At 40.0% G+C, this 19,117-nt stretch overlaps 1 protein-coding gene across 6 annotated transcripts in view; it reads left to right on the forward strand.

Moving 5' to 3' along the window:
- The window catches only part of CNTNAP4 (contactin associated protein family member 4), a gene marked incomplete at both ends in the record, with an annotated part of 248,388 nt that overhangs the window by 129,606 nt on the left and 99,665 nt on the right, over positions 1-19,117 (forward strand). For all 6 annotated transcript variants that reach the window (XM_079799313.1, XM_079799316.1, XM_079799318.1 and 3 more), the window contains one exon: positions 5,177-5,324. In XM_079799313.1, the coding sequence (XP_079655439.1) occupies positions 5,177-5,324 (148 nt within the window). The remainder of the gene's footprint in view (positions 1-5,176; positions 5,325-19,117) is intronic.

Below are 19,117 nucleotides of genomic sequence, written 5' to 3' on the forward strand. Positions count from 1 at the left end.
CTGCATTTCTTTCTTTTTGTAAGTAACCAACTTTAAAATTTATTTTTAGTTATTTTTATTAAATTTATTGGGGTGACGTTGTTTAATAGGGTCATATATGTTTCAAGTGAACATTACTATGATACATGATCTGTATATTGCATTGTGTGCCCACCACCTAACAGCAAATCATCTTCCGTATATTTGGCCCCCTGTACCTTTCCCTCTGGTAACCACCACATTGCTGTCTGAGTCTCTCAAGTTTCAGTTTTATATCCCACCTAAGAGTGAAATCATATGGTTCTTAGCTTTTTCTGACTGACTTGTTTCACATAACATAATATTCTCAAGGCCTATCCATGTTGTCACAGATGGCAGTATTTAATCTTTTCTTATGGCTGTGTAGTATTCCATAGTACATATGTACCACGTCTTCATTACCCAGTTTTCTATCTAAGGACACTTCGGTTATTTCCATATCTTGGCCACCGTGAATGATGTTGCAGTGAACATAAGGGTGCTTATATCTTGCAAACAAATGTTTTCGAGTTTTTTTGGGGGGTAGATTCTCAGAAGAGGGATTGCTGGGTCATATGGTAACTCTATTCTTAATTTTTTGAGGAAACGGCATACTGATTTCCATAGTGGTTGTACCAGTTTACATTTCCACCAGCAGTGAGTATTTCTTTTTTCCCACACCTCTTTACCACTTATTACCTATCTTATTCATAATATTCACTCTAACAGGTGTGAGGTAGTATCTCAGTAGTTATGATAAACCATAGGTGTATGGGCAAATAATTTCTGACAAAGGAACCAAAACACACACATTGGAAAAAAGAAAACCTCTTCAATAAATGGTGCTGGGAGAATTGGAAAGCCACATGCAAAAGAATGAAATTAGATTACAGATTGTCCCTTTGTAAAACAATTCATTCAAAAAGGATCAAAGACCTAAATATAAGATCTGTAACAATAACATAGAAGAAAACATTGGAACTAAACTTATTAACCTTGGTTGTAAAGAACATTTTATATGACTTTGACTCCAAAGACAAGGGAAGCAAAGACAAACATAAAGAGCTTCTGCACAGCAAAAGAAACTGACAACAAAACAAAAGGCAACCAACCAAATGGGAGATGTTATTTGCACACAACAGCTCAGGGGAGGGGTCAATATCCAAAATATATAAACAATTCCTATAACTCAACACCAAACAATGAAACAATCCAATTAAAAAATGGGCAAAGGAACTGAAGAGACACCTCTCCCAAGAAGACATGCAAAGACCCATCAGATCTGAAAAGGTGTTCAACGTCACTAGCTATTAGAAATCTTCATTTCTAGACAGCACCTCAACTAATTCTGACATACAAGGGAAGACACGAACACGTAATACAATTTTTGAGAGATAGTTAAATCCACTATTTCCTTTATGAATTGTGACAGCATGAAAAATCTTCATAGCAAATTGTAGAATGTCTCCTAGGCAAAGGACATATATGTGAAACCTGACAGTGTGCATAGGATTTTCATTTATAAGGCGATGATAATGAATCCCATGATGAAAAAATAACATTAAATATTGCGTTCCATAGCAGAATCTTTGTCTTGTGTACTGGAAAATCTTCAATACATGGAGCAGAGAAATACAAATATTATTGGTCAGTTAAATATAGAGGGGTGGGCAAAATTAGGTTGAGTTGTATGTGAAACAGAGTTTATTCTTGCATTATTTATTAATTATTGTATTATTTATTTGTATTGCAACTGAAAACCTACTTTTGCCTACCCCTGTATTTAACTAATATTACTGATGCTTATTTTCCCAATGGCATTGATCTTATAATGCTTATTTAAGGTACCCAGAGCACAGCTAAATGATATTTCTATCTGTTCTGTCACTGTACACACTTTCTATGTCTACATCTTACTTTATTTTACCAATTATTGTAAAATTAATAGATGCTCATTAAACATTTACATATGACTGAAACATGCTAAGTAAAAAAACATATCTCCCACCTCATAATTTCCCTCCATCTTTGTATGAAAAACTGCTTACAATTTTGAATGCACCAAGATATTTTTATTACATATACAAAGTAAGCATCTTATATTTCTTCCTTATGCTCTCAAAATTCAAATAAGTCCAAACCAATCAGGGAAATGTGAAAGACCTCCCTGCTCTACTTGCCTGTTGCCACTGTCACCATGCATCTTTTCTCCTAACCCCGTAAGATGCTGTGATCATCGTAGCGACATCTATCTAAATCTATGAAGTTACATTAATTTTGAAAAAAATGTGAGCTCTTATGGAGCCAATTCATCATCCAGCTGTTCACTGAAAGAAATCATAATTAGGGATTGTATTAGCCTGTGAGTGGCACCCAGGAAAATAGATTCAGAGGATAAGAGGGTCTGATTAGGATTGAATGTCTGCTAGTATAGATGCAGGGGTGTCAGATACACTACTTTAGAAGCGGGGATCAGAAAGGTGGTAATATTTGGACCAGACTCTCAATCCTGAATGCACATTATCCTGATTTGGAGAGCCTGTAAACACACACACACACACACACACACACACACACACACACACACAACCACCACCACCACCACCACCACCACCACTACACACACACACACACACCACACACACACCAATGCCCGGAGCATGAAATTTTGAGCAGTGGAATAGAATGGAGCATTCTACACAGGTCTGGTTATCAGAGTCCAAATGCCTGTGGAATTAAACAGTGTTCTTCTATTTAAGTTCTGGGAAATAGTAACTAGAAATGTGGACCTAATATGTTTGAAACACCTTGGATAACTACCCTTGTTATGGGAAATACAGTGCACATTTGCACATTCGCCTTTGACATGCCCTGAGAGATCCTGTAATTGAGAATCGTGTTGAACTTTGGTCTGTTTTCAAGCTCAGCCTTTCCAAAACATACACATACAACAAATATATTTTTATTTTTTATGTTAAAAAATATTTTAATTGATTTCAGAGAGGAAGGGAGAGGGAGTGAAAGATAGAAACATCAGTGATGAGAGTCATTGATTGGCTGCCTCTTGAACGCCTCCTACTGGGGGATCGAGCCCACAACCCGGGCATGTGCCCTGACTAGGATCAAACAGTGACCTCCTGGTTCATAGGTCAATGATCAACTACTGAGACATGCCAGCTGGGCACAAATATTTTTTATTGAGAACCACTTTGAGCCAAGCCATGCCCTAGGTACTGTGGATAGAAGGCCATAAAAGGTCCCCAGTTTAATGGACTTTTGTCTTCTACTGTGATAAGATAAACAAATAAATAACAAACAAAAGAAGATCCCCAAATAATGAGTAATACGAAAAAAATAAAATAAAACAAGAAGATAAAGTGCAGGGGTGTCAGATACACCACGTTAGAAGCTAGAATCAGAAAGGTGGTAATATTTGGACCAAGGCCTGAAATGACAAGAGCAGCTGGTCATGCAAAGACCTCGAGGGAAGAACCTTCAGAGAGAAATGAACAGCCTGCATGAGCCTGACTTGTTCAAAGAGATCTAGCGTGGCTGACACATAATGGAGGTTGTTGCCAAAGACTCTGTATGTTTGCTATGGAGTTTGGAATTTGTTTTAAGTGGTAACAGAGGCAGGGGGAGTGATGTTATTTAATTTACCTTTAAATATCTTGCTGACTGCTTGGAGGGGAAGAGATTTGGGATGGGGATGGGGATATGGTGGCAGGGAACAGAAGAATAAAGAAGTGAGGTAGAGGCCATGGAGGTGGTTCTGATGACATAATGCTTTGTTGGTCACAGATGAGATGAAGAAAGATGCCCCAATTTTTGATACACTATGGAGGTGCCATCACAGAACTGTGTTTGTAAGCCTGGGAATTGGGCACATGGGGTATTGGTGGGGGTGGTGGCAGGAGGCAGATTATTGACTGAAAAGGGGAATCAAATCAAATTAATCTGACTGTGAAACACCCAGACTATTATTTTTATGTATTAGAAAATATTTTGGTAGATGCTGATAAAGGGGTATTTCTGACCTAGAAAGAAAAGTGGGCAAATGAAGAAACTCCCTGGGTACTGGTATTCCTAATGCATTTATTTGCCTTTTCCTGTGTAATGTACATGAGATTGACTTATTTGTTGATCCCATTGTGGTAATAAGGCAATGTATCATGAACCTGAAAAAGGTGGTAGCATCATTCCTAACTTTGCTTCTACATATGCTGGTTGTTAAAGTTAAATAAAAGGAGGAGGAGGAAGAGGAAGAGAAACGAAAATATAAATTTTTTAGAACAACTTCTGTTTCATCCTAACGTCTTCCTCTATGGAGCCTTGCAGTGTGCCACATAGGAGAAACTAAAACCTGCTTACATGTTAGGGGCTGTGGTGTGTGGGTTTCACAGGTGAGCTGTGTGTCGAGTAGGTGCATTGCGATATTGTAGGGGGAACATCACTCCTGATCTTGCTGTATAATAGTTTTTTTGTTTATTTCCCTATCTTTCTGACCTTTAATTTCCCCACCTATAATTTGGCTGTGCTAGTTTAGCATCATTCTCAAGGTCCTTTTAGCTTTCAAATTCTAGAGTCCGTAAGTCTAATTACAGGTCTTTCCAAATTATTATTGCTTGCAATTTCCCTTAACGATTTTTAATGTGCTTATCCAGCAGTGTGGTGAAGTTTAACAACCCGCTATTAGAGTATAGTTCTGACTTGAATGTTGGGTGATACATTTGTTGATGTTAATGAATAAGTTGAGAAAGTGGAACAACAGAGACATGGCATAACCTTACTCATTCATCAATGACGTGAGCTACTTCTTTGCTGATAGTGGATTTTGAATACTGATAGATTTTCTTAAGTTTTTGTGCTCTTTACAATGTTTTAAGTTTAATGTGCACTTTAGAGAAACAACACTCATCGAGGTTATCATGGTTAAACGGTGGCTTAATGGGAAATGTGGAATTTAAACTACTCTGAATATAAAGAAAAATTTAGGAAAATAGTAACTTCTGTGGATGGGGAGACATTGGGACATAACTGTGAACATGATATTCTTAAAGAAGTTAGCCATTGTTACAGTAAACAAACAAATTAGACATTGCTCACCGACATTCAAGGTGACAAGGTGAGATGGATATGCTTTGAGTACAATTATTTGCTTCTTTCCTTTTTTTTCTAGGGATTTTCAGGAAATGCAAATGCAGACAGTGTGGTGTACTATAGACTCCAGCCTTCGATCAAGGCCAGGTTTCTGCGCTTCCTCCCTTTGGAGTGGAACCCCAAGGGCAGGATTGGAATGCGGATCGAGGTGTTCGGATGCGCATACAGTAAGTCTTCATCCAGCATGCTGAAATAGCTATCAGAGGAGAGGTTTAAAAAGCCAAACTCCATGCAGAAATTGACGTTATAGATATGTAAAGAGATAAAGGAATGGTGTTTCCCCTTTTTATTGAATTTATAGAGATGATACTGGTTAACAAAATTATACAGGTTTCAGATGCACAATTCCACAGCACATCACCTGTACACTATTGTGTGTCCATCACCCCAAGTCAAATCTTCTTCCAACACCATTTATCTCCCTTTACCGTCCTCCACCTCCCCTCACCTCCCTACCCCTGGCAATCCCCAAAGTTGTCTATGTCCATGAGTTTTTTCTCTTTTTTTTTCTCAATTCCTCCACCCCCCAACCCCTACCCCCTCAGCTTTCAGCCTGCTCTCTGTCTATAGGTCTATCTTTATTTTGCTTGATAGATAGTTCATTTTGTTCATGAGATTCCACATCTGAGTGAAATCATATGGTATTTGTCTTTCTCTGACTGGCTTATTTCACTTAGCATAATACTCTGCAAGTCCATTCATGCTGTCTCAAAAGATTTTCTTATTTTTCACTGCTGAGTAGTATTCCATTGTGTAAATGTACCACACATTTTTTTTTATCCACTCATCTACTGATGGGCATTTGGGCTGCTTCTAAATCTTAGTTATCCACACTAATAAAAGAGAAAAATGCAAATTAACCACCACTCTGCTATACCCACAAGCCACACCCACTAGCCAATCAGGAGCAAGTATGCAAATTAACCCAACCAAGATGGTGGCCAGCCACGGAGCGAGCAGGAGGCTTGGGTTTCCCTGGCGATGGAAGAAGCCAAACTTCCTGGCCTGCCCTGGCCTCCACTCAAGGCTACAAAGTTTCAATTATAGAAGATAAATAAACCCCAGATAACAGGGCCTCCACGGCATGGCTGGCCTGCAAACCACCACAGGCCCCTCGCCCAGGCTGCCCCATGCCCCAAGGGAACCCCCACCCTGATCCGGGACAACCTTCAGGGCAAACCAGCCGGCCCCCACCTGTGCACCAGGCCTCTATCCTATCTAATAACAGAGTAATATGCAAATTGACCATCACTCCAACACACAAGATGGCTGCCCCCATGTGGTCAAAGATTCTGCCCCCACATGGACACAAGGTGGCCACCACAAGATGGCCAGCAGGGGAGGGCAGTTGGGAGGGGCCAGGCCTGCAAGGGAGGGCAGTTGGGGGTGATCAAGCCTGCAGGAGAGGGAAGTTAGGGGTGACCAGGCTGGCAGAGGAGGGAAGTTGGGGGCAACCGGGCCTGCAGGGAAGGGCAGTCGGGGGATCCCAGGCCTGCAGGGGAGAGTAGTTGAGGGGGAACCAGGCCTGCAGTGGAGGGCAGTTAGGGGTGACCAGGCCTGTAGGGGAGGGCAGTTAGGGGTGACCACGCCTTCAGGGGAGGGGAGTTAGGGGCAATCAGGCTGTCAGGGGAGTGGTTAGGGGGTGATCAGGCTGGCAGGAAGAAGCAGTTAGGGGCAATCAGGAAGGCAGGCAGGCGAGCAGTTGGGAGCCAGCAGTCCTGGATTGTGAGAGGGATGTCCGACTGCCTGTTTAGGACAAAAGTCCTACCGGGATCAGGCCTAAACGGGCAGTTGGACATCCCTCAAGGGGTCCCAGATTGGAGAGGTTGCAGGCTGGGCTGAGAGACACACCCTCCTGTGCACGAATTTCGTGCACCGTGCCTCTAGTTGTAAATAATGCTGCAGTGAACTTAGGAGTACACATATTCCTTTAAATTAATATTTTGGGTTTCTTCAAATACATTCCCAGAAGTTGAGTTATTGGGTTATAAGGCAGTTCCATTTTTAATTTTTGAAGTAACTTCACACTGCTTTCCACAGTGGCTGCACCAATCTGAATTCCCACCAACAGTTCATGAGGGTTCCCTTTTCTCCATTGTTTGTTGATTTATTGATCATAGCCATTCTGACAGGTGTGAGGTGCTATATTGCCCTGGGAAAGGGAAATAAAAAATAAATAAAAAAATGTAACTACATCAAACTAAAACATTTTTGTACAACAAAGGAAATCATCAACAAAATGAAAAGACAACCCATTGAATGGAAGAACATATTCACCAGTGATACATCCGATAAGTAGTTGATATCCAAAGTTTATACAACACTTACAAAGCTAAATACCAAAAAACAAACAATCCAATTAAAAAATGGGCAAAGAACCTGAATAGACACTTTGCCAAAGAGGACTTACAGATGGCCCATAGACATATGAAAAGATGTTCAATGTAACTAATCATCCGAGAATTGCAAAAAGGAATTTTTGTATGCCAGTACATCTTTTATATTTTAAATCAGAAATGGAAGCATTTGTCCTGGCCAGGTGGCTCAGTTGGTTGGAGCATCATCCTATACACTGAAAGGTTGCAGGTTTGATTCCTGTCAGGGTCCATACCTAGGTTTAGGGTTTGATCCCTGGTCGGGGTGTTTATGGGAGGCAATGGATGGATGTTTCTTGCTCTTTATCTTTCTTTTTTTTCCCCTTCTTCTCTTTAAAATCAATAAACATATCCTTGGGTGAGAACTGAAAAAAATTTTTTTAAATAACTGGAAACATTTTACAGATAGAAAAATTGATATAGAGATAATTATACATACATGTTTATAGACTTATGTGAATCCATTTACCAAAATCTACTATTATTGACTAGATCCTAGCTTTCAGATATTAGAGCTCCCCCATTCCCACTGGAATATTTTTGGATGTTTCATTTGGGCTCCCTGAATTTCATAAAAGAGACAGTGTTCTATTTAGTATAAGCTTTAATCTTTAAGAGACCAAAGAATGCTTTTTTCTCTAGCTTAAAAATAATACACCATGCAACTCACTTATGCTTCACCCTCAACATAAATTCATAGAAAGGGTAAAGACCTCTGCCAAAATATAATTTGTGTTTGAAATACTTTCACATAACAAAGATAGAAACCACAGATTTCACTTAGTCTCCTCTTAATGAAGCACTTTTATTATGTCTTTTTGTGGGGAAGGCACCTAAGAGTTATTGATAGCCCACCTCAAGCCTCCCCATCCTGTGAGATGCTCCTGTATTATAGAACAATGAGTTCCTTAGCATGATCTACCATCATCAAATGAGCAGTCTGAGGTTTGGAGAGATTGCGTAATTTGCCCAGCATCTTACTCTAGTACACGAAGAAACCGGAAAGGAATCCAGGACTGTTCAGTTCCACTACATCATCATTTCTCCACTAAACCTTTATTTTTTTATCCACTAAAGCTTTCTTCACTTATATTTTGTCATGTTGTGATGTAAGTTAAGTTGGTTCTGGCTCACTTTATTTACATGCAAGGAAGGCATGTCATACAGAGGGCAAGTGGCTTGTTGAAGTTGTCTCAACTGTGTCAGACGGAGAATCCATTTGTACAGATTGCGTAGGTCTCCCTGTTACGCAGTGACAGTCCCGGTGTCCACCTCCACCAGCAAGCATTCTGTCCCTGCCAGGGCCTACATGATGGTAATCATAGTATTTATATCAAGAGTAATAATTAGGCCCAGCTGGCATGGCTCAGTGGTTGAGCATCGACCTAGGAACCAGGAGGTCATGGTTCAATTCCTGGTCAGGCACATAGGGGTGTGCAAGAAGCAGCTGATCCCTCATCATTGATGTTTTTACCTCTCCCTCTCCCTTCCTCTCTGAAATCAACAAAAATATATTTTAAAAAGAGTAATAAGAAGAATCACATAGTACTAATATTAATAGTATTAATTTTTATCTTTCTAAAAATAACAAATTTTTCTTGAGTGCTTATATCTGCACTATATTAAGCAGCTGATTTATTATTTGAAAAATGTCCAGATAAGTATCATTAGATAACAATTCCATCCCCCAACTTTGCAAATGAGGAAATGAATGCCTAGAGAGGATGACTTGCTCAAGCTACACAGACACGTAGGGAGAGAGCTGGTGTGCAGCCCAGTCCGCCAGAGTCCAGAGCTCACTCAATGCTCATGTTCCCTCCAGCTGCTGAATCATAGTGATGAGCCCTGGGCAGCTTGCTTCTCACCATCTGCCCAGCTTCCTGCTGGTTTTCTTGGCTTCAACAATCAGCTTGGCCGATCCTGTTATGTGTTAGTTCCTCTCTTCACAATTGTCACACTTCAAAAAACCATCCCTAAAATAATATCCCACCCAGCTTTTGGTTCTGGTGCACAGAACCCAGTCTGTCTTATTTGTCTTTGGATCACAGATGTTAGCAAAGCTCATGCCGCACGATGGACAATTTACAAAACAAACTTCAAAATGCTTCATATTTATAATTACATTCAGAGTCTCCACCTTGCACAATATTTATTTATCGTAGTATAATGATAGCTCACAGTTGTGGAGCACTTACTCTCTGTCAGGTACAGTTTTTATAGACATTCAAATTTAATCCTAAAAAAGCACCCATTTAATGGAGGCTTAGAAATGTTGAGTAATTTTTTTCAGTGTTACACACTTAATACACATTCAGTCTAGGATGTAAATTCATCATTAGTTTCACAAGACTATTGAGGCTGTTTTTCTAAAACTGAAGCAACACTCATACGGTCTGTATGGAAGTAGCTGCTGAGGTATAGGCTCCTTTGAGTTCTCTAACATACACTTAACGATAACTCAAATCCGCCCCTCCCCCCTTATTGATCTGGAACCCTGGGGACATTCTTTTCTCTGGGACTTCACTTGCCATCTCTTGGAGTGAGCAAGCACAATGTCCACATCTTTAGTCAGCCTTCTTTTTTCATTGACCCACAGTCTAAGTCAGGGGTCCCCAAACTTTTTAAACAGGGGGCCAGTTCACTGTCCCTCAGACCGTTGGAGGGCCGGACTATAGTTTAAAAAAAAACTATGAACAAATTCCTATGCACACTGCACATATCTTATTTTGAAGTAAAAAAAACAAAACGACAAAAACACCCGCATGTGGCCCGCGGGCCGTAGTTTGAGGACGCCTGGTCTAAGTGGCCACACTGGGAGCCATCATGTCTTTAACACAAACATAAACACATACGGTTAAACAATTTGATAGGATTCAATGTAAAATGACAGTTTTATAATTTTGGGTAAAAGAGAAGTAATAAACTTAATAGAGAAATACTCTCAGAGATTGCCTAAAATAACCACAAAATGGGTTGGCTGTGGGTGCTTTATGGGATTCTATTTGATCAAATTTACTTCACTCGTACACCATAGTCACACTTATTCATAGCATCAGCCTTACAGAATATTAATTTACTAAAACATGATACTATATAAACATCATTTATTAAACAGTTAATACGTGTCAGATACTATTCTTTCTAGGCATTTACTGATTTACTGCTAACAACAGAAGGAAGTAGAGCATGAATATTACCATTTTATCCAGGAGTAAGAGGAGACAAGCAGAATTGTTGGGTGTGTGAGGCCAGTGGCTTGCTCTGGGCCACCCAGTGCAGAAATAGATGGGGCCACTGGCTTCCCCTTTCCTCAAGGAAGAGCTGCAGGTGTTACCAGCACAAGAACACAGCTGCAAGGTTTTGTCTGGAATAATCCAGACCTAGGATCAGGCTGGATTTTCTCCAGATGTACCAGCATGCTGCTTCAATCCCTATAAAAAGAAAAGCAGTGTTGGGAGGTGGGTGGGGTCTCTCCTGAGCCACAGTCAGGGGACACCGGTCCATGCTGGCAATTAAGTGAGCCTCATAGGTGTGTGAGGAAGGCCTGGAGGTTTGCATGCCAGCCGCCAGCCCATGTGTCTCAAGTCTCCTGACATGGGGGACGGGGAACATGAACCTTAGAGAAATACAGAACCTTATCCAGGATTATACCTTCTTTGTTAGATCTAGGATTTAAATTCAGATCCATTGCCTTCTAAAGCCGATGCTCTTGACAACTAGATGAATCATACATGTATTCTCCTTTTAAGTATTTTTTGACATTTGCTGAAAGAGAATTCTACTAGGTATTGGGTATAGGGAGAAAATCTAAAATAGTGTGTGTGTGTGTGTGTGTGTGTGTGTGTGTGTGTGTGTGTGTGTGTATTTTCATAATATGGGAATCATTATTATATATAATATTTTTGCTTTCTAATGCTAGGTTTAGTTAACACAATCCTTTCACTCTCCATAGCAAAGTATAAACACAACAGTATCTAAATTGCTACAAAGTTACAAAACCCAAAATGGAAAATTTATAGTACTGACTGTACAATAAAAGCCAAGAAAGCAATGTACATGTTGCTAAGGTAACCTACAAGGCCACTGTAAATAACAGCCACAACAAGGGGTCCAGGGCGACCCTGCAGAGCTGGTTGTCAACTTGCTCACCAATGGGGGTGGGGAAGAGAGAGAGAGAGAGAGAGAGAGATACAAGTGGAATAATGTAGGTACGTATGCATGAGTATTTATAAAAACAGAACGATTATGGCAACTAACATGGGCTGTTTGACCCTTAGGTCAGAAAAGGCAATATTATAAAAATTGAACAAACTCAATGCAAATTATTGTAGCATTAGTGTATATAGGATGTGAGGAATAAGTGATTGACATATGGAGATTAGTATGAGAAAAACAGCAATAGGATTCGAAACTGAAACGTAGATATTTCACATGGGAGGCTGGGATAGTCCAAATAGGAGGAGGGGTGTGCCCCAGTCAAGCACAGGCACGAGGATTGCTTGGAAGGTCCGTCTGTATTTGAGAATGGTCATGCAGACTGAGATGAGGGGTGCAGATTGGAGGCAGCAGATCAGTTAGACCCCTGAACTCTTGCAGTGACAATAGAGCCTCAAAAGAGAGGACCAGGACTCAGAAGAGAGGATTCTCTTGACACTCAAAATATACTGAGGATGTTGAATCAAGAGAGCTTAGTGATTGTATGTGAGAGGCACTGAGTTATCAGATTTCAAGACCCATCTCGAAAGTAGAGCCATTTACTGGGAGGGGCAAAGGAGAAAAAATGAATCCCGAAAGGGCACAGGAGAACTAATTAACTCCACTGTTGACGCAGTTGAATTCAAGTGCCTGTGAAATTGGAAGGTTGGAACTCTAAACCCTCTGGGTTGAAGGTATGTAATTGAAACCTATATAAATACAATTTCTGCTATTAAATCATAACATTTCCACTTATTCCATTACTGTTAATAATTAAAGTATGAAGTGGTCTGTTTGAATAACTACTCATGTTTTTGAAAAGCAGAAATGCATTTCTAACATAATTAAGCCAGAGACTTTCTGCCATTTTCAAGCAGTGTGTGTTTTTATGCCAGGCTCCCCTTGTGCCTGACACAGGTGTTTGCTGAAGTTCTGGGTGGACGCTGGTCCTATGGACATTGCAGGGGAAGTGGCTGTTGTGGGAACTGCACACTTTTATTACCCTCTGTCCCAATGAGTTCGAGCAGTAACTTGTTATGAAGGAGCATCAAGTGAATGGAAAATCCATATCAAAGAGCATGTTCTACTTTCATGTCAGTAAACGTGAAGTTCTTTCCTGCGTAATGAGAGAAACAGAAGCCAGGCTTTATGGGTTCAAAGGAAAAGCATAAATTTCAGATGTCTTAGCCATAGCAGCTCCGCACCTGTTTACAGATCTAGACAGGAGATGTAGGCAAGGAAATAACTAGTGGAAGAAAGAAAAAGAAAATGTTTGATGATAAAGAAATATTATCCTACTAAATTTCCCAAGGAAAGTCAGCAGTGGTAAACAAAGGCAGAGGAGGGAAAGTACCAGGGTAAGCGTGAGTGTGTCTGTCTGAGAATTCCCGAGGAAGCGCAATTAGGACACAGGAGATCATGTTCTGTAATTAGGGATGAATTGCTGAGACAGTTGCACTTAGTAAATTCTAAGTGCCTTTTCTCTGGTTTTTAGGTAAACATTCTCATCTTGCAATCCATGGTCTTTCCTTCCTCATCCTCAACAGAATAAAAACATCAGCTGTTGAGCCATACTTTCCCATACTTTCCATTTCTTTCACATAACATGATTTTTTAAGATTTTTAAAGGCAATTGCCATACATCCAGCTTTCATTCCTCTACCTAGATACTCCTTTTACTCATCACCTTTTCTCAGCATAGAAATCATGTTTCTGACAACATCTCTGATACTCCACATTTAGGTCAGAGGACATCTCCTCTGCTCCTGGAACAGCCGGTCTGCTCCCAATTACATCATGCTCACCTTACTCTCTATTGTAACTGGGTGTTCCTTTTCACTGTTAGTCTTCTGCACAAATGAATGAATGAAAGGAGGTGGCTTGGTGAGCTCAGGAAGGTTTTTCCCGTCATCCAAGTGGTATTTTCAGCCTGGTAAAGACCAGGCATAGAACACAGGGAGAACTGAGGGAAGAGATTAGAAGAGGAGAAATATAAAGAAGTGTTAAACTGTGTTTATTTGCTTAAATGCAGACTGTTTAAGAGAACAAAATGGATTCTATTTAATAAATAGCATAACAAGTCAATAATTACAATACTTGTGTTATCTTTTAAAAATAAGAATATGCATTTTAAAATGTAAAAATATTGAGTTTTGACTACTTACATTAGTAGATTTTAGTTTAGAAAAAATATTAAGAAATGTAAGAAACTGGCATGAAAAGCACAAATATTCACCTGAAAAAAAAAAAAAAACCTGAGAGAACTAGGTAACAGTCTTCTCATTTCAGGATGCTAATCTCTCATACCACATGTCCGGTTAGGAGAAAGAATGAAAAGCAGTAAATTTGTTAGATTCACTATAAAGAAGAGTTAAAATTGAATTTAATACCTTTTTATTAATATACTTCCACAAGCTAACTGCTAAAATCTTGACCCAAGTGAATTAAACACATTCCTTGTTCTCGGGTTGTTTATCAGCTAATACCATAGCTGAGGAATCCCACTGTATGTCAACGTTTACAACAAAGATAGATTCTGGTCAGCTAAAATCAAAGAGGATAAATTCTCACTCTTTGCAAAGTTTATAGACTGAAGATTTTAATTTAATGATAAGAGAAGTTATGTTAAATTAAAATAAGGTTAAGTATTATAATACCAGAAAATAAGGAAACTGAAAAACCCATCAGACTTATGTCAAAAGAACCAACTGATGAATCTCGCACTGACCAAAGGTGGAAATATTTTAGCATCAATAAGGATAGCACCTGCAGTTTTGAAATATATTAAATATGTTTAAGTAAATGGGTTCATGATAATACTAAAAAACCTCATTGGTCACTTCTGAGAGATATTAAGGAGCCATCTCATTATTTTTAAAACTAATAAATGAATATTTTTAAAACTAATAAATGAAAGGAAAACATTAAACATTTATTCTACTTTTCCAATGTATTCCATACCTAAAGGTAACCAAATAGAAGACTAGAGGGAATTTCTCTTTTAAGATATAGTCCAGGTAATAAATAACGACTAATAGAATTAGTATATGCCTACTTTGTAATCCTAAATATTAATAGACCAAGTCAATTATTATAATAGTTCATAAAAAGACAATTTGCTTTTCAGTACCAGTCATAGCAGAGTAGCTTTTATTGGACTGTCTTGCTGCCCACAGCAATGATAATTCCTGGATAAAATATATATTTAAAAAACTGCTTCAGGGCTTTGAAGTTCAACTTAAAACCAGCAGAAACTTGAGAAGACTTGATTTTTGAAAGAAGGAAGGTATACTCCAGGAGATGTACATTGAACTGACTTTTTCCTAAGAACACATCCCAGTTTGCAAGACATCATATGCCTTTACTAGACTGAGGAGACAGAGGTCAAAGTTCAAGGTGGCCAGAGTGGCTAGAAATTTAGATTGGAATACTGAAAAGGAGGGAGTCAGAGAGGGAGAGACTCAAGTCCTGCATACAAATCTCCTGTGAATCCTTGGCTGATTCCTGAACTGCACATGCCCAAGATGAGCTTCCAAGAACCCTGGTGAAGGCAGGAACTAGGGGATTAAAGTTCTGAAGATGTCAGAATCTTTCTAGAGCTGGAAAGGCTACCTTTGGAGTTCAGGCACTGCCAATTTAGATGGACTTGCTCAATACGTTGGGCTTTTAACTGAAAAATCAGAAAGGCATTGCCTTAGGAGTAAAGGCCACACTTGAAGACCAGGTGTTATGCCCTAGGGCTGAGGACAAACCAAAATAGACCTGACCCAACAAATCTTAGAACCAGGCTTTCACTGGGTCAAGGTCATCTGCCAGGGGTTCAGCTCCTGAGGACCTCTTCCATTTACTTCCTGCCACCACCATCCATCCCTCCTCAGTTTCTTTCAGCCTGTCAACCCTTCCCCTTAGCCCCTCCCCTCTTGTCCTTTCCTGACACTAGACATTAACATAGGTGGTCATCTACCCAGCTTAAATATCACTTCCTCAGAGATATCAGCAATGGACAACCTAATGTAGATCTCTCTGTTCAAATCTCTTATACAACCCTGTCCTTTTCGCATCATGCTCCACTTAAAATTTGTAATTATATATCTAGTAGAAGCCCAGCGTGCTAAATCGCATGGCCCCGCCCACCCGCACGCGCAGCCCCGCCCACCGAAGCTGTTGTCAAGTCCCCGCCAATGCCCCTGCACTCAGCCTCTTGGTGACCAATCTGGTCTTTCCCCACGGTGATGGCGTCACGACCACGGGGTTTATATGATAGAGATACACATGGGATGAATTGCCTGATGTTTTCTTTTCCTTCAGATTGGAGGATCCATGAGGACAGAATGTGTTCACTGTTGCAACACCAGTTCCTACTGTAGAACTTGGTCTAGTACCTATTGGTTAAATTGATGAGTTTAGAAAACTATATGATTATCCATAGTATAAACCATAAAATTAATAAAAATATACAACTTACAAATTTACTATACCCATATAATAGCAATTGATTAAAGGAGAAATATTTCTGAGATGACCATATGGGATTTTGAATATTATTATTAAATGATAGTACCAATCTTAATAATTATTGAGGTATTTTTATGCTTCCATTTAATACCTACAGCTTTATTGTGGAGTATGAAAGGTTGGAATTATTCTCCACATATTCCAAATAGGGAAATTGAGAATAAACATGTGACTTCTGTAATATTTATTACAAATAAATATTAGAAACAGAAATACAACTTATATCCTCCAGTGACACACTCAACTATCCTTGACGTGGTAGATGTTACCAATTTCAAATCTATTTAAAAGGTTAATTTAGATGGATATTTAAGGGGCAGAGATCGTGTTTGTTCCCATAACCTCCCGGAGTGTTGTCGCTGACCTCAACTCTGTCTATTTAAAGCCATGATAGTAGTCACCTTTTCTCTGTGGTTATATGCAGCATTTGATCCCGTGTCTTCTCCCTTTGTATTGAATTAATTTTGGTCATTTTAAACTTAAGAGTCCCTTAAATCATTCTGTGTTCTTTTATGCTACTCTGCAAAAATAGTACAGCCTATTTCCTGTTGATTTCTCGAGTGCTTGGCCTCTTCTCTCCATCTCTTTAAACCAAGTTCAGTAATGCAGATCTCAAGTGCCTATACATCACACTGTTGCTTTAATATCTCACCGAGTAATAGTTTAACCGTGACTCAGTCTGATTTATGTTTCTTAGAAGTCACCATCGGGCCTCTGTTTGTTTAGTAATTTGTAGGTAGTAGTTTTCAAATAAAGAAACGGTCTGTGTGATCAGTGGTAAGGCTGACTTCATGTTTAGCCGGGAAGAGTTTGGTCCCTAGCCCTCTCCAGTGGTAGCACTCTTTGTCCATTTATATTTTTGAGGTGATTCCCAAAGCCTTAAAGGAGAACACTCTCAGTTTGCTGTTTTCAAGAAGTCGTTCATGACCTTCAAATAAAGTCCATTTGCTATCATTCAGAAATATGCTTTCCAGTTTACTCATTTTCTATCCCAAGTTTTTTTTTTTTTCTTTTAAGAGTCTTCATCAACTGACCTCATCAGTAATGTGATGATTCATAGTTTAACTCACAGAATCAATTTCTCCCTGAAGCATCTTTCAGGGACAAGCCACTACCACCTCCACAGTTTTCTGCAAGTATCGCCTACGGTATAGATAAAAACATATTTATTTTCTATGGTACAATTCAATACGCAATGAGCGTATTCATTTTCAGAGAATGGGCTTCTGTCACCTTCTTGTCCTTCTTGTCAGATAACCTTCATGCTGTCATCTGCCTCAGCATCACTCGGGAACCTGTGTTCCTGGGTGAGGCTCAGGCAGAGCCCAGGATGTTGACTGTCTTTGGAGGCCCCAAGAGATTCTCCTCAGTTGATTCTAACATGGTGGGACCAAGGAACTCAATTTAGAAACCAGCTCTTGGATAGGATTTTCTTAGTAATCCACTCGGAGGGTGGGCAGAACATTGCTTTTTCAAATGGCAGCCGCTCAGGATCTGAGAGCCTCAAACTTCTGGAGCAGCGGTAGGCTGCAGGGGTGAGGGAAGGATATCAGGTCAAGTGGAAGATATTGTAATGAGGGGTTTGTTTGCCTGTGAAATATGCAGAAGTAGAAAAACTGTTCGCTGCTCATGGAGGGAAAGCATTTCTGCAATTTAGATGACATTCTTCTCTGAGGTTGAGCGGGTCAGCTCCTCCTGTGACATTAGAAATCGCCCGGGACCCAGTCCTGCTGCAGAAGCAGAGCTCCTAGCGGGAGGGGGGGGGGGGGGGGGGGGGAGAAGTGCTTTGTTTTTATGCATTGCTGTGCCTTCCCCTGGGTTCACAGAGAACTCTCTATAAATTTGTGCGTGGGAAGAAGCACAGAATACACATGAGCAATACCACTTCTGACACAACTCCCTGAAAGAAATTTAAATATTTTCCATTGGAAAACCCTGCATTTCACAGAAGATTGTATTTCTGAATCATGCAAATAAAGCAGACTGTGCCTATTTCCCAGGGTCATGAGGAGAATTTGATATGAGAGCAGGGCCCACAATCTTTGCGAGTCTCTTCTTTCTTTGATTCCTGCTATAAATGAGAAGATTGGTGATGGAGGTATTCACTGAGGAGGATTCAGGTCACCGGCAATTGCCATGGGAAGTCAGCTCAGGCATTCGCTGACAGACAGAGAAAAAGCCACAGAACCCGCAGATGGCTCGAAGCCATGCTTGCTGCATAACCTGGCAATGACATTGATAATTGAGCATTTCTTGTGCACTACAGAAACTCCTTATTTTTAAAAAGAGGGCATTTATTTATCTTCACTCAAGGATATTTTAAAAAATATATATATTTTTTGATTTCAGAGAGGAAGGGAGAGGGAGAGAAAGATAGAAACATCAATGATGATGAAAATCATTGATTGGCTCCCTCCTGCACGCCCCCTACTGGGGATCAAGCCCGAAACCCAGGCATGTGCCCTTGACCACAGTCGAACCTGGGACCCTTCATTCTGCAGGCCGACGCTCTATCCACTGAGCCAAACCGGCTAGGGCAGGATATTTTTTCCGTTGATTTTTAGAGAGAGTAGAAGGAAGGGAGGAGAAGCAGGAGAGAGAAAGAAACATCGATGTGAGAGAGACACATTGATTGGTTGCCTCCCATATGCACCCCAACCAGGGCCGGGGATAGAACCTACAAATCAGCTATGTGCCCTTGACCAGGAATCGAATCCATGATCCTTTTGGCTCTGGGGCTCTAACCACTTATCAACACCAGCCAGGGTGAGTTGAATTAAGTATATTAATGGTATATACACAGATCTCTTATAGGTAGGTTTAATATAAAGAAATATTGTTATAAATCATCTGAACTTTTGTGTGTGTGACATGTG

Source organism: Cnephaeus nilssonii (genome assembly GCF_951640355.1).
Source record: "Cnephaeus nilssonii genome assembly, chromosome: 20".
Classification (NCBI taxonomy): domain Eukaryota; kingdom Metazoa; phylum Chordata; class Mammalia; order Chiroptera; family Vespertilionidae; genus Cnephaeus; species Cnephaeus nilssonii.